This window comes from Panthera leo, chromosome E2 (genome assembly GCF_018350215.1).
Source record: "Panthera leo isolate Ple1 chromosome E2, P.leo_Ple1_pat1.1, whole genome shotgun sequence".
NCBI classification, from domain to species: Eukaryota; Metazoa; Chordata; class Mammalia; order Carnivora; family Felidae; genus Panthera; species Panthera leo.
The window spans coordinates 16,811,504-16,837,507 of record NC_056693.1 but is presented as its reverse complement, the minus strand read 5'-3'; the positions used below and the strand labels follow the sequence as shown (position 1 = coordinate 16,837,507).

General features: G+C 40.5%; 1 protein-coding gene across 4 annotated transcripts; it reads right to left on the bottom strand.

Annotated features, from left to right (window-relative positions):
* Positions 1 to 571: 571 nt before the first annotated feature.
* ZNF793 (zinc finger protein 793) lies at positions 572 to 25,949 on the bottom strand. 4 transcript variants are annotated; one of them, XM_042920151.1, is made up of 7 exons: positions 25,869 to 25,949; positions 24,531 to 24,672; positions 14,913 to 15,022; positions 10,292 to 10,334; positions 4,881 to 5,010; positions 4,258 to 4,353; positions 572 to 2,527 (listed from the first exon to the last, which is right to left on the bottom strand). In XM_042920151.1, exons 4-7 carry the CDS (start codon positions 10,304 to 10,306, stop codon positions 1,575 to 1,577), a joined length of 1,194 nt encoding a protein of 397 aa, XP_042776085.1. In that variant the 5' UTR covers positions 10,307 to 10,334; positions 14,913 to 15,022; positions 24,531 to 24,672; positions 25,869 to 25,949; the 3' UTR covers positions 572 to 1,574. The 4 variants fall into 4 exon arrangements, with proteins under 4 accessions (XP_042776085.1, XP_042776086.1, XP_042776083.1 ...); XM_042920152.1 differs by having other exon boundaries at positions 4,881 to 5,007; XM_042920149.1 differs by lacking the exon at positions 14,913 to 15,022.
* Between the last annotated feature and the right edge of the window lie 55 nt (positions 25,950 to 26,004).

Genomic DNA, 26,004 nt, shown 5'->3' with positions numbered 1-26,004 from the left:
TGTTAATTTTATTGATTTATTTCCTATTACTGCACTGGCTCTGCATTCTTGGAATAATTCTTCCTTGGTCATTATGTCATTCTTTAGGTATATTGCTGAATTCTACTTGTAATTATTTTAATTATAATTTTTGTTTCTAAATTCATGAGTAAGACTGGCCTGGAGTTTTCTTTTTTCCAATTACCTTTATTTGGTTTTGGTGTTAAAACTTATTCTGACTTCATAAAATAAACTGGAGAACATAATCTATGGGCTGAAATACTTCAAATAACACTGGTATCAAGAAGAAACAATGAAATCATCTGGGCCCTGGAGCATTTTTCAATCCTAGATCTTTAATCACTTTTCCAAACTCTTCAATGGTAATTGTTCTATCAAGTTTCTACTTCTTGCAATTTTCCTAACTTCTATTTTGCAAGAAAAGCATTTAATTCCTCTTTTAAAAACAGGTTGATCTAGATTTGTATGAAGTATCTTTTATCACTCTTTTAATCATATCTTTATCTGTGATTATTTTTTTCCCAGATTTTTATTTAAATTCCAGTTAATTAACATACAGTGTAATATTAGTTTCAGGTGTAGAATTTAGTGATTCATCACTTACATACAACATCCGGTGCTCATGTGATTGTTTCCTTTCTCATTCTGGACCAGGCATTCTTACAGGAGGCATATCTTGAACAGTGTGGGCATTTGTTTTATTTGGAAGATGTGGCAGCTCAAGGAAGTAGATTTTTTTTTCAAGATTGGAATGATGAAACAATTTGGGTTTTCATGCCCAGGATATTCACAGGGAAATTGATAGGGAAGAAAAGTGGACATTGCTGAATTAATTTGCAAAAAGAAAAAAAAAAAAACAACAGAAAAATTCTATCTTTGGTCTCTGCAAGAAACATTTCTGAATTATAAGACTCATATAAACACTGTCTTTCCTAATTTGCTGCAAAGGCATGTTAAGCTAAGACTAATAAAATAGAAGTAGTGCACAATATGCCAGGGCCACACTACTATTTGTCAAATAATGGCTGTGCTATCAAGTTTACAGTATTTTGTTCATCCAATATTAGGTTGTGAAACTATTCCTTAGCCTTGCCTTTTCAACATTAACAAATGTTCTTATTTTTTATATTGTTAAGACATTAAAAGACAATGGTGATATTTAGAGTGAAAAAGTTTGGTGAATGGCATTCTACATACTATGTGACAAATGTGCTTGATATTCACAAATCACATTAAATCCACATTTACGTTTCCAAAATATAAATAATGCTTATTATGTGGCTCACTGTGGAATATGCCATAATATACCAATTCTTTTCACATATATTTTGTATTGTTATTCCATTAACATATTTTTAAACTTTCATAAGCCAGAGTGACCATGTTTATGTTTTATAAAGTGTTTTCTACAATCTTTGTATAAAGTTTCCTATCACAATTAGAACATGACTCCCCTTATGGTAAAAACATTTTGTCCAAATTCATTAAATCAATGAGAGTTCTCCTGAAAATGAATGCTTCCACATACAATGAAATAGGATACCTTGCTTAAGGCTTCCCACAATTATTATGTTTTAATTCCTATAGGCATTCTTTCTGGCATGAATTTTCTGGTGTCTACTGAGGTTTGGCTTCTGATAGAAAGCTTTGCCACATTCACTGCATCCATAGGGTTTTTCTCCTGTATGAGTTCTCCAATGTTTATTGAGGCATGATTTTTGGCTGAAGGATTTTCCACATTCTCTACAACGATATGGTCTTTCTCCTGTGTGTATTTTTCGATGTACATTGAGGTATGACTTCTCACCAAATGACTTCCCACATTCACTGCACACAAAGGGTCTTTCTCCAGTATGTGTTCTTTGATGTTCTCTGCGGTGTGACTTCTGAGTGAAGGCTTTCCCACAAAAAAAACATTCAAAGGGTCTTACCCCAGTGTGAATTCGCTGGTGTTTAATAAGGGTTGACTTATGTGAAAAGGCTTTCCCACAGTCAGTGCATCCATATGGCTTCTCCCCAGTGTGACTTCTCTGATGCCTAATGAATTCAGACTTGTAGCAGAAGGCTTTCCCACACTCACTACAGACATGGGGTTTCTCTGTAGGTGGAACCCTCTTACGTTTGTACACAAGAGAATTGGTTACTGTTGGTTTATACATAAGTGCTGGGTTGTGGCTAAAAGCTCTCTCACAGTGACTGCATTCCCAGAGTTTTTCTCCATTAGGTTTTCTATCATGGTTTGTATGCTGTAACAATTTCCCACATCCACAGCACTCATCTTTTTTTGAATAGTTTCTCTTAAAACCAATCAAGTCTAAATTATGGTTCACACTTTTTCCATAGGGGTCCCAGTTATTGGGGTCTTGAACTGAAGGAAAAAGATTAATGCTCAGAGGTGATATTTTCCCAAACTTATTGTTTTCATGGCTTCTTTCCTTGGGCAATGTTTTTTTGCTGATGAATGCCCCTTGTTTCAAAATCATGTCTTGCTGTCTTTTCCTCTGGACATTAACTTGACAAATGTTTTCTGGAGAAAATACAGCAAACCTTTCTTTATTCTATTATTATGATCTGGAATAAAATTACTTGAAAAATACCCTAAACATTTAAGCAACACACAGCATATAAACAGACACAGCCTGAACCATAACTAAATGCGGAGAAGGGTGCTGTATGAGAAGACTCACAACAGGCACAAATGAAATGGAACATGTCACAGAGTATACAAAGTTATAATTTTGAAGAAGATGGAATATTATAGACCAGTGGTTGGCAAACATGTTCTTAAAGGGTCAGAGAGTAAATATTTTAGGCTTTGTGGGCCATATGGTCTCAGTCAAAATTATTCAACTCTCCCGCTGTATTTGAGGAACACAGTATGTAAATGTTAAGGCATGGCTGTGTTCCAATAAACTTTCTTCACAAAATCACGTGGCCAAACTATAGGCTGTAGTCTGTCAATCTTGTTACTGAGGAAAGGGGTTTAAGTGTCATATAGCACCTTGCTATTCAATGTGTGGCTCTTAAAAGAGGGAAAAGAAAGGCAGCTGATAGCCAGGTTACAATGTTTCAGGAAGGCTGATGAGCACAGTTTAATGAAGCAAAATACACCCCAAAGGGTACCAGTGTGTCGGTGTGACAGTTATGAGTACTGGTTCTGAAATACGACCACATGAGTTCAAATCTGTTTGGTCCCTTACTATGCTATATGTTCTTAGATAAGTTTCCTAACTTTCCTGTGATCGTTTCATTTGTAAATGGAGTAATAAAGGTTGGATACCTCACAGGTCTTGTAAGGGTTGAACGAGATGATATATGTAAAAGGCTGAGAACAGATCTGGCATATAGTGAGCACACACTGAGTGTTGGCCAGTAATTCTAATGCTGTTACTGCTACTACTACAACCAAGGTGGATGAAAGGTGACTGGTGGTAATTTCAGAGACATTTTGGAGAGAAGCACGAAAATAACTTGAATGGTATTTTCATAATGTAATATTAATTCAATTATGTGATTACAAAACCAAGAGTGAGTGGCATAAAGAGATGTGGGAACAGACAACACTGACTCTTCTTACTAAGTTCATGACTCTTGTGGAGAAGTAGTTCAGAGGCATCCTTAAGAGTAGGTTACCAACACTTGGGGTACCATGGGTATTGTTGCAATATTTTACAGAGCTGCTAGGAAAGGGGCAGTTATTCTGAATGTTATAAGGAAGTGGTTAAGATGGGCCAAGCTCAGTCATCTCCTTTACCACCCAGGTGTCTTTGGTTACCTGAAATTCAATACTTCCTCTTCTGTGACTTAAGGAAACTAAAGGACTAAGGGATAACTTAAAGGATTAGGGAAAGGATGGGAAGTGAGAGTATGGGTATGGCAGGCAGGTCTGAGGCGTTTTACCTGGAAAGTGTGGGAAAAGGGAATAGGAAGGGACCAGCAGGAGCAGGGGAATGACAGAAGCTTATTTGTGAGAAAGCCTGAATGTGATGGAGAAGGTAACCTTAAGAGAAATGAAGGATTCTGGAGATAGGGGGATGGAGCAAGAGCACAGGGAGAGGTGAGATTTAAAGAAGAAAAGGAACACCTGGATAAGGGAGGTGGGGTGCATGGAGGTTGAAGGACATCAAGAAGGCTAAAGCTCTCAGAGAAATGTCTCCAGTGGCTTGCAAAGCTCTAAGGCTTTTGAAAGGTAGACTCAACAAAATCCCAAAGGTGCCAGCCTCCCATAGCACCTCTTGCTGGATTTATCATACTTACCCTGACAGTGGCAGCCCGAGCATGCTGCCTCACAGATCCACGGTGCTTCTTCCTGCTCCAGCTTGAGGATCACATATGGTTTAGTGCCTTCATAACCTGTTCCAGGGAAATGATCCAGGCCTTGGGCTGAGCTCCTTGGTCTTCAGGGCCACTCAGGCAGCATTAAAGGCTGCACAACAGACATTGGACTTGGGAGAAGACTGTACACACACCTTGTCCAGAACCCAAAAGGAATTAGTAACTCAGGACCACTGAAACTCAAGCCAAACTCACTGGGGCAGCACAGTATAAGGGTTAGGGATGCAGACTGTGCAGCCAGACTACTGGGGTTCAAATCCTAGCCTGGCTCTATTATGTACTTGGTGAATAACACTGGGCAAGTGACTTCACCTATTTGCCTCTGTTTCCAAATGTGTAAAATAGTGGTATAAATAGTACCTACCTCATGGGGCTCTTTGAGGATTAAATAAGTTAATATGTTAAAAGTGGCTGAAATAGTGTCTGGCACATAAAAAGTATTTGGTACTTCAGAGGCTCTAGGTATCTCAGTTACTTTTAGCAACTGAAAAATGAAAGGTGGTCAATCAAGCACAATCTAAATTGTGTGGAGGAGTTCTTCTTACCCACTGAAACAAGGTTGCTATAGGTCTCCAGCATCACATCCCGGTACAGTGCCCTCTGGGCAGGATTCAGCCTGTACCACTCCTCTTGAGTGAAGCCCACTACCACGTCTTTGAATGACACAGGTCTCTGCTGAGGATGAAATGACACTGAGTCATGTGGGAAAAATGTAGCCAGGGGTAGATGGTATGGAATTTTTATGTTCCTAGGTCAGAGCTTATCATGATCATTTATCTACCTAGAATACCTTTTACATTCCTGGCTTTAGGCTATCTATGGTAGGAAAAATAACAATCTCACTGGAACCTACTGCCACATACACTTTGAGTCAACAGATACTGACTGAAGACCTCCTGTGTATAACCCAGTGCTGGTTGCTGGAAACACAATCATGGATGGTTCCTGACCTCAAGGAGCTGACAGCCCAGCAAAGAGCAATATGTAAAGCCATCAATCAGGGTGAAAGTATAAGAGCTATGGTGGCAAGACATCTAGGTTATAGCATGTAGAAAAGTGTGACTGTTTCAAAGGCTAGTAAGGCTTCAGAGCTACGGGATATGTGGAGCTGAGTCTCTTCTACAGAAAGATGAAGAAACTACAGTCCTTGCAGAGGGAGCAGCATGAACACCGGCATGGGAGCAGCACAGTGATTTTAAGGGCTACAAGGCACTCAGTAGCAGGAAGAGAATACAGGGGCCTGTGGGTGATGAGATGATGGACTTTAAATCAATGGAAATATCAAGGAATAGGTGTGTATAGAAAGCACATTCTAGAAGGCATGTGGTGAGTTTCCTGCGTTCCACATCAAGTGGTACACCAGTAACTCTAAGCAGACTGAAAAGTTAAGGGTATATATTGAATTCCTAAAGTAACCACTAAAATTATAGTGCAAACAGGTATACTGAAGTAAACGAATTTCAAAAATATTTAATACACACACACACACACACACACACACACACGAGAAAAGAAATAAAGGAACAAAAGGCGATAGGACAAACAGAAAACTAAATACTAAAAGGATAGATACAAATCCAACCACACCAATAATTATATTAAATGATATTAAATTATAATATAAATTAATATAAGATTGAACACTCCAAAAGGCAGAGATTGGTAGGCTGGATAAAAAACCTGCCTAAAGAAGTATAGAACTCACATAATTTGAAAGTGAATGGATAGAAAGAGAAATGTGATGGGGGATCTGGAGAGAAGTGAAAAGAAAGACCGTAATAATGCAGGTGGAAGATGATGTTCACAAGTAGCACAGTAAGACACAGTGAGACAGAGAAAAGAAAGAGTAAAGAAGAGCAGAACCTGAACCTTAACTGGTTGTGGGGAGTGAGTGAAAAGGGGTAAGGGTAACACCCAGGTATCTCAAAGCCAACTGGGTGATGGTGGTGGTAAATCAGAAGTGAGAAAAACAGAAGTGAGAAGCAAAGAGGATGTGTTGTTAGTCATGTCTGGGGACACATGGGTGGGGACACATGGGTGGAGACACTTAGCAGGCAGTGGGATGGACGCAGGAGTCTTGTAGCAGAAGCAAGATCAGGAAGGGAGCTAAAAGCTCTGTGAGCCATCAGCAGAGAAATGGTAGCTAAGATTGTTAGTGTGGGATCTCTCTGCAGGGAAACGGGATGAGCAAAGTGCCTAGGCCAGAGCCCCAAGGGACACTAAAGAGTTCAGCTGGAGACCCAAAGAAGGACCCATGGGTATTAACCTAAAGAGGGCACCTGTGATATTAAGATATATTAAGAAATATATATTTGGTCTTCCTTCATGGTTCCTAGAACAAAGCTTCTTAAACCCTTGTAACTGCCTGAGTAATAGGGATAATAGGAGTATCTTTTGTTATTCATAACAAGCCCCAGTCAAGGATACACGAGTTTATGCTAATGACACAGATGGGGGCTGGTTGCCACAGGAACTAGCCATGTGATTAGAGGGTTGGAACTTTCAGTCTCCTTTTCCACCCCCTCTAGATGGGGGTGGGTGTGTGTGGGCAGTACTGGAGATTGAGCTGATCCCCAACCCACGATTTAATCAGTGATGCCTACAAAATGGAAATCCCATGAAAACCCTGGAGGGCTTCCAGGTTGGTGAACACATCTGGGAGGATGCACACCCCAAACTCCACAGACAGAAGCTCATATGCTCAGGACCATTCTGTACCTTCTCATCTGGCTTTCCATTTGTAACCTTTATAATAAACCTATTATAGTAAATAAAGTGTTTTCCAGAGTTCTGTGAGTCACTATAGCAAATTATCAAAACTAAGCAAGGGGTCACAGGAACCCCTGATTTACAGCTAGTTGGTCAGAAGTTCAGGTGACAACCTGGGATGCAATTAGCATGTGGGGGGGGCAGTCTTGTGAGACTGAGACCCTAACTTGTAGGGTCTGTGCTAACTCTGAGTTGAATTAAATTGTAGGACACCTAGTTGGCATCCACAGAGAATTGGAGAACTGTTTGGTGTAAGGAAAAGTAATCCTCTATTCCTGTGAGTAGAGGAAACTAACTATGATACATCTTCAACTGACTGTAAAGAATGAACCTGGCCCAAAGAGAGGTCTGATCTTTGCACTCAGCTCCTGGGAGTTAATCTCTAAGCCCCTGGGATGTTCTGTGTGATAAGACTGCCTTTGTTTACCTGGGGGCTTTCGGTCACATGAGATGGTCTAACAATGTGATTTCTGGTGGGGGCTTTGGGTCACAGGCATCAGCTCAACCTCAGGAGGTGGCTGTACATCTCTTTGAAAAATGTGGGATCCTACAGTGGCACCTGAGCAGTGGCCCAAGCAGATGGGCTGGAAGGCAGGACCAAAACCAGGGTGAAGCCATGGATGCTGGTACCTGAGACCCTAAGGCCCATACCAAGGCCATGTACATAGTGGGTAACAACCAGATATCCTCTCTGATGCCAGAATGACATACCATGGTAGAGGGAGAGTAGCAATCAGGCTTTTATCACAGAGCATGGAGCCTGGGTCAGTTGACAGCTCTGGGTTGATATTTCCCAAACAGAGCTAATTGGAATGGGAATGAGATGGGATGGGATGGAAAAGAACAGAACAAAATAGATGTAATTTGGCACCCAAAAGGCCATGTCATTTTCACCAAACATAGGACGTAACATTAAGGTTGTAAAATTAGCATGGCTTGGTGATTGAGTGTGAGAGGGAGAAGGTGGGGAGAAGTCAAGGGTAAATCTCAGGGTCCTGGTTTACCCACTGTGATGGTACCATTTCCCGAGGTGGAAAACTGGGGCACAAAAAGGTTCAGAGACTTGTGCAAGGTCATACAGATAGTAAGAACTGGGATTAAAATTCAGCAGTCTGGTTCCAAAGTGTGTGCTCTTATCCAGTATATGGTGCTGCCTTCCACACAGAAGGGGGCAAAAGGTGCGATCTAATTTAGCAGAACAATAAAAAAGCATCTTCTGATTTCAACCTCAGTGAAGTCACCTGGGATCTTGGCCAGAAAAGTTTTAGTAAGGTGGGAAGAAAGGATGTTGGACTCAAGAAAGAATAAGAAACATGGGATGCCTGGGTGGCTCAATCAGTTGACTCTTGATTTTGGCTCAGGTCATGATCCCAGGGTCGTGGGAGTCAGGCTCCATGCTCAGTGTGGAGCCTGCTTAGGATTTTCTCTCTCCCTGCCCCTCTCCCCCACTCACACACACTTTCTCTCTCTAAAAAATAAAAATTAATTAAAAAAAAAAGAAAGAATAAGAAGCAGGATATGGAAACACCAAGAGAAGGAAATCACCACAGGAGGAGAAGGAGGCCAGGGGAGAAAGGCAAGGATTTTTTGGTTTGGAAGTGGTGATGGTTTCTAGGGTTGGAGGCACTGATGGTGGTTGTAGGGACAAGGGAAAAGATCTGGGAAAGGGGAGAGGATGAGTCTTCAGAAAGAGATATCCCTGCTGGAGGGAGGCCTCCAAAGAGGTGGAAATGCAGGAACTCCAGGGTTGAGGGGGTCTTGTCAGGACACAGGGCCCTTCACAGTCCAGAGATGGTGAGGAAGGTAGGGGGAGCTGGGAACACTTCACACTGAGACTTGCTAGGGAATAAGATGTTCAACTGTTTGCTGCCAAACTCGTAAAAACAGTTAAGGGAATGACAGTAATTTAAATACTGGAGAGCTCATCTGTTCCCCAGTCTAGATCAAAGCTACAGATACCCTGGATCAAAATCAGGACTTCCATAAACGTAGAGGAAGCTCCCTGCCTGCCCCCTCTGAAAAGAAATAATATTTGTATTTTCAATTACTCTAACTGAAATTTAGCATTTTATTCCATTACATATGTGGGCCACAAAGCACAGAGGAGTTAAAACTTCCTGCAACCCTGGGGCACCTGGATGGCTCAGTTGGTTGAGCTTCTGATTCTTGATTTTGGCTCAGGTCATTATCTAATGGTTTATGGGTTCAAGACCCATGTCCAGGTTTGTGCTGACGATGCAGAGCCTCCTTGGGATTCTCTCTCTGCCCCTCCCCCACTCATGCATGAGCATGTGCTCACTCTCTCAAAAAATACATTTTAAAAACTTAAAAAGAGGGGCGCCTGGGTGGCTCGGTCGGTTGAGCGTCCTACTTCGGCTCAGGTCTCATGATCTCACAGTCTGTGGGTTCGAGCCCCGCGTCAGGCTCTGTGCTGACAGCTCGGAGCCTGGAGCCTGTTTCCAATCCTGTGTCTCCCTCTCTCTCTGCCCCTACCCCAGTCTCACTTTGTCTCACTCTGTCTCTCAAAAATAAATAAATATTTAAAAAAAATTAAAAAAAAAACTTAAAAAGAAAAACACTTCCTGCAACCTCAACACAGATTGTGGTCCCAAGTACTAATATGTACCACCTCTAGCATATTTTAACTGGAAAAAAAGGGGGTAGACCGTATGTGTAAGTATCTTGCCACTGTATCTACATGTAGAGAGAAAAACTGTGGTTTTCCACCCAAATCCCCCTGAAGGACCAAGGTATTTCTCCCAGCTGCTAGAAGACTGGCTACTGCAGGCTTCAGACCTTTTGCAAACCGCACTTGGTCAAAGGGAGGTACCCCACCCAAGCTTAAGTCCCCCACCACGGGGCAGAAAACCAATGACTGATTGATTTCCGAATTAAAGGCCTCCTTGGCTCCATTCAGGACAAAGTTGGAGTTGGAGGGCCATCCCAATTTCAAAGCATCTTGTAAGATCAGCTGGTGCCGTTTAACTCCCTCTGCCTAATCCTGCTTCCTTCACTCTTTATAGGTGTTCCAAGAGTCTCCCTACTAAACTTCATGTGTGCAAACCTCCATCTCCAAGTCTGTTTTCTAAGAACCCAATCTGTGACAAAGTATATATGCTTGAAATGCACATATTTTTTCTAGAACAGTTTCCCAAGGGAAACTAGGTTACTTAAATGTCACACTTACCTGGTACTCAATCATTTTCTGTTCTTGGAAAAAGATTTGAATCCTGTGAAGACAGAGATTGGGGGGAGAAGGAGGAGAAAGAGAACAGAGCTGTGAGGGACCAGGCCCATCCTGGAACATGCAAAGTCGCTATGTAAATCTTGTATAAAAACCTATGCTTTAAATCACTGTGGTAGAAGAAAAAATATAGGGCCATTCAATTCAGAATGTGAATGCATAAAACAGACCCCCCAGGAAGTAAAAGCTGCTACCAAGTAAGTGAAAATTTATTTAAAAACAAAATCCTTAAAACTTAAATAACTGGCCCCATGGAGCCACGTTCATGCTCTGAATAAGATCACCTTTGCACAAGGACAATATGTTTTCTCTTAAAGGCAAAATGCTTGGGTTTTACCTCTTATTTACTTTTAAAGTTTGCACTTTACTTCACCTACTAGTTTTTATGAAATCCTATATTTAGGATGCTTTTTCTATAATAATGTTATTATTTTTTTAAAGTATAAACTGGAAAAAGGCTTTTGTAACTTATTACAAAGAACTTAAAGCAAAATAAAATAACTGCATAACATTAGTAAAACTAATAGTTACTTAAACTATGGCACAAATGATTACTAAAAGCTAAACCTTGTTATTCATCTGGAATATTATTAAGTGTTGTCGTTAAAAAATAATTTTCAACGAATGAGAACAACCAACTGTTACTTTTTTTTTTTTTTTACTTTTTTTTTTAAATGTTTATTTATTTTTGAGACAGAGAGACAGAGCATGAACGGGGGAGGGTCAGAGAGAGAGGGAGACATAGAATCCGAAGCAGGCTCCAGGCTCTGATCTGTCAGCACAGAGCCCGACGCGGGGCTCGCCCTCACGGACCGTGAGATGATGACCTGAGCCGAAGTCGGACGCTCAACCGACTGAGCCACCCAGGCGCCCCAAACAACTGTTACTTTTTAAAAAATTTTATTTATTTCTTTTGAGAGAGAGAGAAAGAGTGCAAGCGGGGAAGAGGCAGAGAGAAGGAGAGACAGAATCCCAAGCAGGCTCCGTGATGTCAGTGCAGAGCCCAACGCGGGGCTCAACTCACAAACTGTGAGATCAGGACCTGAGCCAAGATCAAGAGTCAGATGCTTAACCAACTAAGGCACCCAGGCGCCCCAACAATTGTTATTTTTAATTAAGGTGTTTAATTAAAGAGATAACTACGTGGCTTAAATTATAAAAGAAAAAGGGTAAATCATAGTTTAAGAGTATAAATATTTTACGATGTACTTGAATGTTTAATGTTAAAATCATCAATGGGATAACTCCTGATTTTAAAAATTATATCTTTTGTGGCTGTTCTCACTGAAGTAACTTGAGGTGGTGTCATCCCAACTAGAAAAACTTGCTAGTACCCAGATTCTGATCTCTTCCACTAATTTCACCAAAAAGGAACTAAACCTCCTTGGGAAATGGCTGAGTCCACATCTGGAGCAAAGAACACAAAATGCATCTCTGTAATATTAAGTGCCAGAAAGCAAAGACACTTCTTCAGTGATGGGTCCTGGCAAAGGGACAGAGGAGCCAGCCTCACAGGCTCTAACCATGTGAGAAGGAGTGCTAGTTTCAAGGGGAAAAAATTCTTTCAAAATGAATACGTTCTCCTGGCTTTGTTTTACAGAAGTCTTTTCTCACTAATCTATTGACAAATCAATCATCTTTTGAAAAAGGAAAATAATTTTAAAGTGCTGGAAATATTCTCTGTCATAATCTAGGTGGTGGGTACATGAGGGTACACATGGAAAACTTCTTAACATATAATGCTAAATGAGTTAATGATTTACTTTTAGCAGACAATAAATATCCACTCTCTCTTAATTGTATCAAAATGCTTTGAAATATTGTACAGGTCAGACAACATAAGTCATATAGCACAGTTAGTGTGAAAGAGGCATTTAGCTGTCCTATCAGTAATAGAAGGACTGAGCAGTGAGCTTATTATGCTTTTTGAAATATTTTTTTCTTTCCTGAGGTATAATTTACATAAAATAAATGAATCCGGTTTAATTGTATAGTTCAATGAGTTTTGACAAATGTATTCACCCACATAACCACCACATTATCAGGATATGGAACATTTCCAGGAACATCCTGTTCACAAGATAGAATAATGAATTTGTCTTAATGATGCTAAGATTAACTACTTAGATTCCTGTCTCTAGAATAAAAAAAGTGATTTCCTTGAATGCTAAATAAAATATAGATACTTCTTTGCTTAAAAAATAATCAAGTTATACCAGTAAGTCAAAAAAATAGTTTAAAAAAAAGGAAGATCTACTGTTTGAATTTCATTTACATGAAGGTCAGAAACAGGCAACCCTAACCTATGTCACCGCTTTGACTAGGCACTGCTTGGGAGGGGTGGGGGAAACCTTTGGGGTGCTGGAAATGTTCCCTATTATGATCTGGGTGGTAGGTATATGAGTGTGCACATGTGGAACGATTCGTTAAGCTACACGCTGTTCTCTATGCACATCTCAAGTTAAAAAAAAAAAAATCCCATTATTTAAAAAATATATGTGTAGAAAAACTTTTGGTATGAAATACAATAAAATGTTAGTGTTTCGATTTGGGTGGCAGGATGTTTCTTATTCTAATCTGTAACTGAAACACACACACAGGTACATACTTCATTATTTACAGATCATTATTCCACTGCTTTTTTTCATCATGAGGGAAGCCACAGGAGGGCTTTGAAAGCAGGAGAAGGTTCTCTGAGAGAACTGAACCGTCCACCAGGGACAGAGCTGGCAGGAAAGGCCTAAGGCCCAGCAAGCTGGGGCAGTTAATCCAGCTTTGGAGAACTACTCAATCCTCTAAAAGAGTACACTCCCTCCCTCACCCTCCTGGACTGAGCTACTCAGCTTTGGCCTGGTCTCCAAGGCTGCAAGGTTCCAGCTGAGTGGTGGTGTGGCGAACATGTCAGCGAATGGGTATCTGGAGGCCTGTGTTCTGTGGCCTGGGAAAGTCACTTCCTTCACTTTTAAATAAGATGGCAGCATCAGTGGATGCAAAAACCATTGGCAAAAGCTGGGTGAAAAAATAGGGTATTTCTATAGTATCTAAATATCCCCCCCAAGATATTTATTAATTATAAAATGAGGGGGCGCCTGGGTAGCTCAGTCGGTTAAGTATCTGACTCTTGATTTTGGCTCAGGTCATGATCTCACGGTTTGCGAGTTTGATGTTCCATGCTTTTAGCACGGAGCCTGCTTGGATTCTCTCTCTTCCCCGCACTCTCTCTCTCTCTGCCTCTCCCTGGCTTGTGCTCGCTCTCTCTCTCTCTCTCAAAATAAGAATAAAGTGAACTTAAAAAAAATAGCAACTTTGCCTTGGAGAAACCTGGCAGATATCACCTTAGCCTTAACCTTGTGATATTAACAAGTGATGAGACATATCATCATGTGCCCCCTGATATGATACACTGTGATGGGCACAACATCCCTTCCGTGATATTCTGCCCAAAATGAATACTTGAATCTAATCACGAAGAAACAGACAAAATCATACTGAGTGACATTAATACAAAATAGCTGACCAATGCTCTTCAAAAATATTGAAACTTTATGAAAGACAAAGACGGAGGAACTGATCCCAATTAAAGGAGACTAAAGGGATGTGTCAACTAAAGGTAGCAGGTGATCCCAAACTGGATTCTAGAATGAAAAAAGAAATGTTGCCATGAAATGGCATTATTGGTTCACATCTGAATATGGACTGTGGATTGGATAATGGTATCAAATGAGTGTTAACTGCCTGATTTTGAAAACTGCTAGTTGTATAAGGAAAATGTTCTCATTCTTAGGAAATGTACACTGAAGTACTTTGGGGTAAAGGAGCATCATGTTTGTAACTTACTCTGAAAAACTTGAGAAAAAAAGTATAAAAATATATTTATAACATTATATTTAGAGAAAGAGAGGATGTGATTGTAAACATTTATCTAGGTGAACTTATATGAAGAACACATAAAAGCTGACAGTAATATTCCTGCAAATCTTCCAAGTAGAGTTTAATTAAAAAAAAATCTATAGCTATAGTAGGTCTGCTGCCACCAGAACTCTGAGAATCCAGGAACTTTTCTGCCCCTTGTCAGGATGGAATGAATTCCCCATATTCCCAGAGGCCAGGTAAGGTGGCAAAAATGATAAGGGAGCAACCTAGAGTCCAGAAAGTGCCAGTAAGAGTAAGGGAATGGGTTGACCACATCCCATACTACAAGATGGCAAAATGCACTATGTTGGACCGAGGTCTCCTTCCCTTAAGAGAACACGCCTATCACACTTGACCTTCTCTGCTTTCCCCTTCACTTCGGTCTCTCTGAATCTTGGAACCAACCCTTTCCCTACCCTGAGCCATGGAGGGTCTCTGGAAGGAATGATGCCAAGTTGAGTCTTGCTCAGCTTCTGGCTAAGGGATGATACTATTTCCTGCTACTTAGGAGTCTTTGCTCTGGCAAGAGGTCTCGGACCCTACGTTCCTCCTTCAGAAGAGATTCTTTTCCCAAGATCCCCTCTCTGGATCCAGAGGATCTTCTACCTGGCCTGCTAGTCCCTCACAGCTCCATCTCTCAACAGTAACTCACCCTCAGCTGTAGCCCCAGGCAGGGCCTTCTGTAGACTTGACCAAGGTCCTGTGGAGCCCTGCTGTCAGCGAAGTGGTGGGACCCACAGGTGTACAGGGGACTCAGGTAACCTGAAGATAAACAGACCTCAGGGTAAGAGTCATCCACCAGTCCCTCCTCAATACTCTCTGAGGCTCAAGAGGAAGAAGTCTGCGGAGGACTATGCAGGAGACATAGCTGAGTGATGGCTCTGCTGTGGGTGTGGGGTAGGGGGAACTTCTGGAAAGACTGTGAGCTTTGGAATCATCAGACAGAAGACTGAACCAAGCAATTCCTCTAACTGACTGGGGGGAATCTAGGCCAAATAATTTACCTGCCTGGGGCTCAGTTTATTTATCTGTGAAAACAGGAATGATAAATGATAAAAATAATTTTTATTTTAATGTTTATTTATTTTTGAAAGGGAGAGACAGAACGTGAGCAGAGGAGGGGCAGAGAGAGAGAGAAAGACACAGAATCTGAAGCAGGCTCCAGGCTCTGAGCTGTCAGCACAGAGCCCGATGCAGGGCTTGAACTTGTGAACTGCGAGACGTTGGACACTTAGCCAACTGAGCCACCCAGGTGCCCCAATAAAAATAATTTTTAAAAGCCCATCTGTAGAGGCTTTCTATAAGTTACCTCATTTAATACAAAATTCAGGTATGGTTGAAAGGGGCTGAATTATGACTAACACTTTTATCCTTATCACTTAGGAAATTCCAAGGGTTTCAGGAGATCTGTGCCAGAAATGCACTGAAAGACCAAAAATATATTTCTGCTTACAAATCATAGTATCACACAGACTAAAATAAGAAGGGCAGGAAACAGTAATTGGGTGCACATGGTGAAATTAAAGAGACGTTGTTTTCTAACTTCTTTCAACAATAAGGTAAAATTATTTAGAAATTTTGTTTTTCACTAAAAAGCAGATTATTTTTCGGGGTGCCTGGGTGGCTCAGTCAGTTAAGTGTCTGACTTTGGCTCAAGTCATGATCTTGTGGTTCACGGGTTCGAGCCCTGCATCGGGCTCTGTGCTGACAGCTCAGAGCCTGGAGCCTGCTTTGAATTCTGTTTCTTCTCTCTGCCTCTCCCCACTTGTGCTCTCTCTGTCTCTCAAAAATAAATAAATGTTTTTAAAAAAAAAGGCAGATCATTTTTCTACTAAAGGGCTTGTCTGCATACCCCTAGTACAGCAGACAAAGCCACAGTGCCACATGCTCCAAGGAAGGAAATGTGAAAAACAAGGTTCCCCTCCTCCCTCAGCCTCAAGTTCTCCCCCAAACTGAGCAACACTGGGGGAAGGCAAAGTCAATCACTGTCTTTCTTGATAAAGAGTCAATCTTGGTAAGTGGTACCAACATGCAGTCAGTCTCCCCACTGCATCGTCAATGAAGGGGGGTAGGTGGCTCCCCCTAGAGTCCCCCAACAGAAGCACAGCAGTCATCTTTTCTTCCTTACCTACATGAATCTGTCTCACACATCTGTATCACCAGTCCCTAACATTTGAACTCAAAAGCCATGTTTTACTATATATTTACCATCATTTGGATGCTCTCAGGCATCAATTTTAAATCAGATAGATCAGAGATCTCTCGTGAACTCAGTATCTTTTCCCTCAACTAGCTCTTCTCAGGTCACAGCTTTATACTCTTCAAGTTCTATAACATGTTTTAAAACTTTGGTAGGCTGCCTCACATTACTTATTTTTCAGAAATATCCTTGGGACACCTGGGTGGCTCAGTTGAGTGTCAGACTCTTGACTTTGACTCAGGTCATGATCCCAGGGTCCTGTGATCCAGTGCTGCATCAGGCTCCACTCTCAGCATGGAGCCTGCCTGGGATTCTTCCTCTCTCTCCCTCTGCCCCTCCCCCCAGCTCGGGCTCTCTCTCTCTCTCTCTCTCAAAATAAATAAAATGGAAAAAACAAACAAACAAACAAAAAGAAATATCCGGGCTAAGGGTGCCTGACTGGCTTAGTCAGGAGAGCTTGCGACTCTTGATCTCAAAGTTGTGAGTTCAAACCCTACACTGGGCATGGAGCCTACTTAAAAAAAATATCCTGGCTATTCTCAAATGTATCATGTTCAGTATATAATGTAGAATTATTCTACTACACTAAAAAAAAAAAATCTCTCCTTAGATTTTGCTTGATGTCGTACAATTTAAATTTGCCCATTCATATAAGAAAATGTACACAATTTTGAAAAATATTGAGCCTTTCAATCCAAGATCAAGATTTCTCCATTTAATCAAGACTTCCCTTACATTTCAAAACATTTTTATACTTTGCTTCATGTAGGTACTCCAATTCTCTTTTTATATTTATTGCTAGGTAGCCAATTGTGTTTCAGGTTCCTATTCTAAATGGCATGTTTTCATCCTCATAATTACTAACTGAAATTGAAAAGTCATCAATTTATTTTCCTATACTCATTTTAAAACAGCCACCTTACTGAACTTTCTTTTTAATATATTTTTTTTAAGTTTATTTTTGCAGGGAGAGAGAGAGAGAGCAAGCATGAGTGGGAGAGGGACAGAGAGAGAGGGAGACACAGAATCCGAAGCAGGCTCCAGGCTCTGAGCTGCCAGCATAGAGCCCGACACGGGGCTCGAACTCACGGACCTCGAGATCATGACCCGAGCTGAAGTCGGATGCTCAACCGACTGAGCCACCCAGGCGCCCCACTGAACTTTCTTAATATCTGTAATAGTTTGGAATGAATCATCTTGAGCTTTGTATGTGTATTGGGGGGGAGGTATGTAATTATTTCATCCACAAATACTTAACAGTTTTTTCTTCTCTTTTCTAAATGTGTTATACCTCTTCCCTCACTCTTTGATTACTGCACTCACTATATTCTAAAAGGTAAAATTACATTAGGGACAGGCTGCTCACTTGAATGCCAGTAAATTGGATACTGACTTTCAATTTGACATAAAGAAGGTCTTATCGTGTTTAAAATGTATCAAAACAGTCTTACTTTACTATTTAAAAAAAAAATCCAGGGGTACCTGGATGGCTCAGTCAGTTGAGTGTCCGACTTCAGCTCAGGTCATGATCTCATGGTTTGTGGGTTCAAGCCCTGCATCAAGCTCTGCGCTGACAGCTCGGAGACTGGAGCCTGCTTCAGATCGAATTCTGTGTCTCCCTCTCTCTCTGCCCCTCCCCACTCGTGCTCTGGCGCTTTCTCTCTCTCTCAAAAATAAACATTAAAAGAAAAAAATTTTAAAGAAATCCAGAACAAATGTTGAACTTTATCAAATTCTTTTTTATTATCTATCATCTATTTATCATCATCTATCATTTTTTAGCATCTATCAGGACTGTATGGTATTTTTCCTTTGACTTACTAATATGGTAAAATTCATTAACAAATCCTTTAAACATCGAATTTACCTTGCATCTTTAGGATGAATTTCTTTGCTCTCAGAATGCATTATTATTTGAATGTATTGTTAATTTATTCTATTTTTGTTTTTTAGGATTTTGCATATATAGTCACAAAGTTGGTCTATGATTTTCTTTTGCAATGCCACCTTTTCCAGTTTTTGTAATCAATGCAACAATGATGTCTTTATAAAAAGAGGTGGTAATGCTTCCCTCCTTTATAAATTCTCTTGGAGAGTTTAACTATTTGAAAAATTATATGCTACTTGAAGTGACTTCAAGGCTCTATAAGAAATCTCCAACTGGACCATCCAAGTCTGATAGTTGACTTGTTTTTTGTTTATTTTTTGAGAAATAGGGGATGATGGGGCCCCTGGGTGGCTCAGTCAACCGTCCAACTGTTGGTTTCAGTTCAGGTCATGATCTCATGGTTCATGGGTTTGAGCTCTGCATTGGGCTCTGTGCTGACAGCTTGGAGCCTACTTGGGATTCTGTCTCCCTCTCTCTCTGCCCCTCCTCTGCTCACTCTCACTCTCTCAAAAATAAACAAACACTAAAAAAAGAAATAGGGGATGGCAGGAAGTGGTGTGCAGGAATCTTTCTGAATATTTGAAACTTTAGCTATTGATCTTTTAGTTTTCTTTCTCTTTGTATTGAAGTTTTATACAGCCATATAGTCCTAGAAAATAATGTTCTGCATCCTAGCTTTGAAATATATTAAGTTTTACAAAAATACTTTTTAATAATATGAGTATTCTATTTTTTGCATTCCTATTTGTTTACCTGTTCATTCCTCCTGACTTGATAAGGTTTGCTAATGGTTTATCTATATTATCAATTTTTTAAAAATTAGATTTGTTTCCCCTTTTTTCTTTAACTCATTAATTTCCCCTTTTATTTATTTATTATTGATTCCTTCTACTTCTCATATATACCTTCTAACACTCTCAATTAAATGTTTAATTAAGACAGAAAATAAAGGGGCACCTGGGTGGCTCAGTCGGTTAAGCGTCCGACTTCAGCTCAGATCATGATCTTACAGTTCATGGGTTCAAGCCCTCCATCAGGCTCTGTACTGACACCTCAGAGCCTGGTGCCTGCTTCTGATTCTGTATCTCCCCCTCTCTCTCTGCTCCTCCCCCACTTGTGCTCTTTCTCTCTCTCAAAAAAAAAAAAAAAAAAAAAATTAAAAAAAAAAAAAGAAAACTATCCACAGTTTGGTATAAATCAATTGAAGACACTATCCCCCATTATCTTATCTGACCTTTTCAATCTTGATTTTTAAAAAATACAGTAAGATTTACTGTCACAGAATAAATGAAACCATGACTTAGATTTTATAATACATATGGATCATTTCATCAGGTTTTGACAATTCTATCATATTTCTGACAGGATGTTTCTTTTCCTTCTCCAGCTCCCAATCCCTCATTGTGGGAGCATGATGGAAATCTACCTGGCCCAGAGTGGGACCCTAGCAGTTTCCTGTCTGTGTGGGTCATTTTGTCACATGAGCTGACAACTCTTTCTCTACAAGAAGTCAATCTCCCAAGATGTTTTCTTTGTGATTAAGAAGATCGGAGCTCTGGCTAATGGTATAACTCAACATTTCAAACAGCTTTGCAAGTTTCTGATGTACAGTTCATATTTTATTATATGTAACTAGGCCACACTATTATATTTTTACCGATAAATACATAGGGGAATAAGGAAAGCTTCAACTAATATATGTAGAAGTAACAGTACAATTAGAAAATTATCATATGACAACCACAATAATAGTAGTTGATTCAGGCAAAAATCACTAATGGAGGGGCACCTTGGTGGCTCAGTCAGTTAAGTGTCGGTCTCTTGATTTCTGCTCAGGTCATGATCTCACCGTTGTGGCACTGGGCTCCGTGTTGGGCTCCGAGCTGGCTGTGGAGACTGCTTAAGATTCTCTCTCCTTCTCCCTCTGCCCCTCCCCTACTCTCTTTCTCTCTTTCAAAAAAAAAAAAATCATTAACGGATACTAATACTAAGTGAATGAAAATGTGAGATTATTTAACATGGTCTCAAAATATTTCCCCCTAAGATACTAAGTGGAGGACCATGGTGGTCATACCTTAACCAAGTGATCAAAGTTAACATTACCAGCAATGCGACACACCAACATCATGCCTCTCGTGACACATGGCACATTGAGGACACAATATCATTTCTGTGGTATTCCTGTCAGAAATATACATGATTCGGGGTGCCTGGGTGGCTCAGTTGGTTAAGTGGCCAACTTCATTTCAAGTCATGATCTTGTGGTTTGTGAGTTCCAGCCCCATGCTGGGCTCTGTGTAGACAGCTCAGAGCCTGGATGGAGCCTGCTTCGGATTCTGTCTCTCCTCTCTCTGCCCCTTCCCTACTTATGCTCTCTCTCAAAAATAAACATTAAGAAAATGTTTAAAAAATATACATGATTTTTTTAAAGTTTATTTTGAGAGAGAGAGAGAGCGCGCGAGAGAGCAGGTGAGGGGCAAAGAGAGAGGGAGAGAGAGACAGAATCCCAAGCAGTCCACACTGTCAGTGCAGAGCCCAGTGCAGTGTTCAAACCCACGAACCATGAGATCATGACCAGAGCTGAAGTCAAGAGTTGGACACTTAACCAACTGAGCCACCCAGATGCCCCTACATGATTTTAATCATGAAGAAGAATCAGAAAAACTTAAATTGAAGAACACCTTATAAAAATAATTGGCTGTACTCCTCAAAATGTCAAGGTCAAAAGAAGCAAAAAGCAACTGAGAAAATATTCCAATTTTAACATAGTCTAAAGAGACATGACAACTAAATGCAACATGTAATCGTGAATTTGAATCCTGAACCAGAAAAAAGAATTGCTATAAAGGACATTATTGGGACAACTTAAAAAAATCTAAATAAGGTCTGTAGATTATAATACTAACACCATAATAATAATAATAATAATAATAATACTGTTTCAATGTTAACTTCACTGTTTTCAATAATTATATTATGGTCATATAAGGAAATACACATAGGGGTAAGGACCATCATGTCTGCAACTACCAAATGGTTCAGAAAAAAAAATCAAAATCTGCATATATATACATATATAGCAAGAAAATGAAATTATTTACACATATAGGAAAATATTAACTACTGCAGAATCTGGGTGAAGGGTGTAATAAGACTTCTGTACTATTCTTGCAACTTTCTTAACTCTAAAATTATTTAAAAACAAAACAAAAATCCCTTATGTTTGTGGAAAGGCAAGCAAGATGGAGAGACCTGTGAGTCAAAGAAGGAGGTTAGCTGTTTTCCCAGGTTAAGTCAGGTTGGATGGGAGGGACAGAGGCTTCTCCTCTGCCCAGAATGAATCCATCAGATCTTCTAGGTTCACTGAAAAAGACTCCTTGCAGAGTATCCTATATTTGCTGAGCCTCAGGGCAGGTAGCCCCTGAAGAGACTCTTTCAAGCTACCTTATTCAGGTCTTTGCAAGCAAAGGTCAGTATCCAAAGGCTAATAAGAGATTTTGACCAGGGGGCTCTGGACCCCTCCGAATATCTACAAAGAGCCATCCTCAACTTGTTAACTTCATTAATGGGACCCTTATTTCACATCTACTCTAAACCCATAGGGTCCATTTCACTGTGCATAATTTTGGCTTCCAGAGAGACTTAACAGAAAACAGGCAATCTCAAATGGCCAAGCCAGGGCTATAGATGAGAAACCAAAGAGTTTTTTTTTTTTTTTTTTTTAATTTTTAAAACAATATTTTAGGGGCGCCCGGGTGGCTCAGTCGGTTGAGCATCCAACTTTGGCCCAGGTCATGATCTCACAGTTCGTGAGTTCGAGCCCCGTGTCGGGCTCTGTGCTGACAGCTCAGAGCCTGGAGCCTGCTTCACATTCTGTGTCTCCCTCTCTCTCTGCCCCATCCCCACTCATGCTCTCTCTGTCTTAAAAATAAATAAAAGATTAAAAAAATTTTTTAAATATTTTATTTATTTTGAGAGAGAGAGAGAGACAGAGCTTGAGCGGGGGAAGGGCTGAGGGAGACGGAGACACAGAATCCGAAGCAGGCTCCAGGCTCTGAGCTGTCAGCACAGAGCCCGACACGGGGCTCGAACTCACGAACTGTGAGATCATGACCTGAGCTGAAGTAGGACTGAACCACCCAGGCGTCCCTTGGTTTCAGAGTTTTGGACAAAACTTCCCATGGTATGAATGTTTTGCCTTCAGATTATTTCTATGATTCTATTTAAGTCAAGTTCAAAAATAGGCAAAATTAATCCATGATATTAGACCCAGCAGTGGCAATGGGTACTGACTGATACAAAAGGCTTCAGGGTGCGAGAGATGATGTCTATGTTGATCTTGGTTGAATTTACATGATTTTCCTCAATGTAGAAATTCACCGAGCTATACCCTTAGGATAAGCATACTTCACTGTATGTATGTTATACCTGTATGTATGTTATACCAAGTTATACCACCTGTATGTTATACCAAGTTATACCACCTGTATGTATGTTATACCAAGTTTTAAAAAAGCCTATTTAATTATCTGGAAAAATGTCTGAGGTACAAATAAAATGAAATAATTTGTATTCATACTTAAAAAACCTTCACGCATAGCTACATACTGCCTCTTTCTTCCTACCCCCCTGGTATGAGTGTTCCCCCTCCTCTTTTTTTTAAGTAGGCTCCATGCCAATGCGGGGCCTGAACTCACCACCCTGAGATTAGGACCTGAACTGAAACCAAGGTCGGACGCTTAACGGACTGAGCCACCCAGATGCCCTGAATGTTCTAATTAGGGTTCAAAACAGACAACATTAATCAGTAACGTTAGAAGCTGGGAGAATGGTTTCCCCTTGGCAGGGTGTAACAGGGAAAGGGTATTATGGAAGCTTTCAGGGTGCTACAACATTGTTTTCTGACCTGAGTACATTACCCCAGGGTTTTCCCTTTGTGGTAATTCATTGAGCTGTATATTTCTGTATATTTCTGTATGTATCTTATATCTCAGTAAAACGTTTAAAAAAAAGATGGTGCTCCTGGGTGGCATCTGATTGAGCATCTGATTCCTGACTTTGGCTTAGGTCATGATCCCAGAGTCATGGGATCCAGCCTCAGGTCAGGCTCTGGGCTGAGAGTTGAGCCTGCTTAAGATTCTCTCTCTCCCACACCTCTCTCTCTCTTCCTCTTTGCCCCTCTCCCTTGCTGGAGTGTGTATGCTCTCTCGCTGGAGTGTGTATGCTCTCTCGCTCTCTCAAATAAAATAAGATAAAATAAAATAAAAACATTAAAAAAAAATTATTTGCTCCCCAACCTGGCACTAAATACAGTGTAGGTGTCAAAGGAAAATAGCACAAGAAAAAGAAAATGCCCTAACTCCTTATCTAAGCTCATGACTTCTGCATCAAAACAACTACCTGTCTTTGATTCTGTGCAACTGAAAACAGAGACTATCTGCTCTAAAAACTAAAGCCTGATGTGCATGGCTTCCGACAGATATTTAACTGCCTTACCTTTCAGCTTCCTTTGTTTCAGAAAATGTTACAGTTATTGTGCTTTGTCTGAGGACTACATGAGGATTGGATATAATATTTTAAAAAACAAAATACTGTTTTGGCATTTTACCCCTTCATTAAGCTAATGGTCAAAATCTTATATCCGTTTTATTTGTAATCTTATCTTGGCCCATCTTAATTAGCATTAGTTTGACTTTAATTTCAATGAAGAGCAGTTTCTAAAAATAGCTTCAAGTTTTGATTTTGTGGTTTTATCTTTACTGAATTATTCTGCCAGGATATTATAAGGAACAGATTCAAGGAGGTCAAATGTGTCATGCCTAAAAAATACAGAACAAGGCAAGAAGATTCTTAGAACACAGTAACTTCCAGATCCAGTTTCTTTTCCTTATATTATTTATTTATTTATTTTTGTTTTTTCCTCAACCTTACTGAGGTATGGGACATATAATATTGTAGAAGTTTAAAGTGTACAATGCCATGACTTGATATATGTATATATTGCAAAATAATTGCCACAATAGTGTTAACACTTCCATCACCTCACATAATTACTTTTTTTTTTTTTGGTATGTGTGTGTTAACAACATTTTTAAGTTAAGCCTAGATAAAAGTATTTTCCAAACACTCTCAAAGTTTGTTCCTTTGGCAAAATCTTTTACAAGATCAGTTTAGATACTTACTCAGTAAATTCTTTGTTTTTTAACCACAGGCAAAGACACATCCATCCTAGCTGCCATGGAGTCAGAATAGATTTCCAGAAACCAGACTCATTCTTGGGATGCTGTCACAGACAGATACATCATTACTGTTGCCAGAAAGGACCTTAAAGGAAACATTAAAAGAAATATGCACTAAATGCTTGGCAAAAGCAATAGAAGACACATCTTTAATAACATATTACTTTAGATAAGTTTAACACTTGGTCCTTTGAAAGCACTATCTTTAACGCTGGGACAATAAAAAGGGGAAGGAGGTTTCAGAGTTTTGATGTGGGCTTTTGGGAGAGACTGAACTGAACTGACTGCTCATCAGCTGGAGAGAGTCACAGGGGTGAAGTGTGCTCCCATTATGCAGGACTGCAGACTCAAATCCTTAACTCTCCCATCCCCAACCTCTAAATTTCCCAATCCTTCTTAACATCCATTAAGCTTCCTAATCACAGACATATATGGCGCCCCAATCTACAACAAAGGATCTTGTAGTCACTGATATTCCCGGATGTCCAAAAATGACCATCAGAGACCGCTAGCCAGTGACTACAAAGCTCACTGATCCATTCTGATTGCCCAACAGAGAATTACACAGATCACCAATCACGAACCCACACTGATCTCCAATGATACCCCAATGACTGAATATCAATCGCTGACCCCAACAGACCCACCTCCCCCCCACAATTACTGACAGTCCCATTCGCTGACCCCCCACTGATCCGTATGTTCTCCATTCTTTGATTTACAAAAGTTCAATCACTAATACCCTCAGATTCCTCCCATCGATGATCTAAAGGAAGTGTCAATCACTGATGGCCGAAAGCATTTCTCTAAACCTTGGTCCCCATTAACCCTTCTCATCAGTTAACCTCAAAGTTTCCACAATCATCACTTCCAGGTACCCAAACAGAACTCAGAACCTCCAATCACGGACCCTCTCAGGCTTCCGATCATTGCGCTCTAATGCTGTTCAAATAAATGTTTTTGAAGCACCCACTTGGCTCCAGACCCCTAAAGACCACTGTAAACTGATCCCCACTCACTGTGCCAATCAAGAAATCGAGAACCCTCCTTTATTGATTCCCACATACTTCTAATCCATCTTCACAGACACTGCCACTGACTCCTACAAACCTCCTCCCGCCCCACAGACCCCCACGAGGTTCACAAGTCCAATCACTTAACCTCTTCAGTAAGCTCGTCACTGACCCTTACGGGCACCCATGACTGACCCATAAGGGCCACCGTAGTCGTCCGATCACTATCCTACAGAAGTCTTTAATTTTGACTGTTTCTCATACTGACCTTTCCCATTTTTCCTGGATCCGCGCCCATAACCCGAAATTGATCTTCGTACCACGCCGCCTCACCGCAGTATAATCTCTTCCCATCCCGAGTGGCCAGTGCGCAGACTCAGTCGCGACTTTGAGGCTGTCGGCCT

What these genes read in the sequence shown, in the direction of transcription:
- ZNF793 (XM_042920149.1), bottom strand. Translation starts at nt 24,571, where the DNA reads ATGTGTCTTTGCCTGTGGTTAAAAAACAAAGAATTTACTGA. An exon ending in TAGCAACCTTGTTTCAGTGG is followed by an intron (nt 4,354 to 4,880) that starts GTAAGAAGAACT and finishes TCCCTGGAACAG; the next exon opens with GTTATGAAGGCACTAAACCA. An exon ending in CTCGGGCTGCCACTGTCAGG is followed by an intron (nt 2,528 to 4,257) that starts GTAAGTATGATA and finishes TATTTTCTCCAG; the next exon opens with AAAACATTTGTCAAGTTAAT.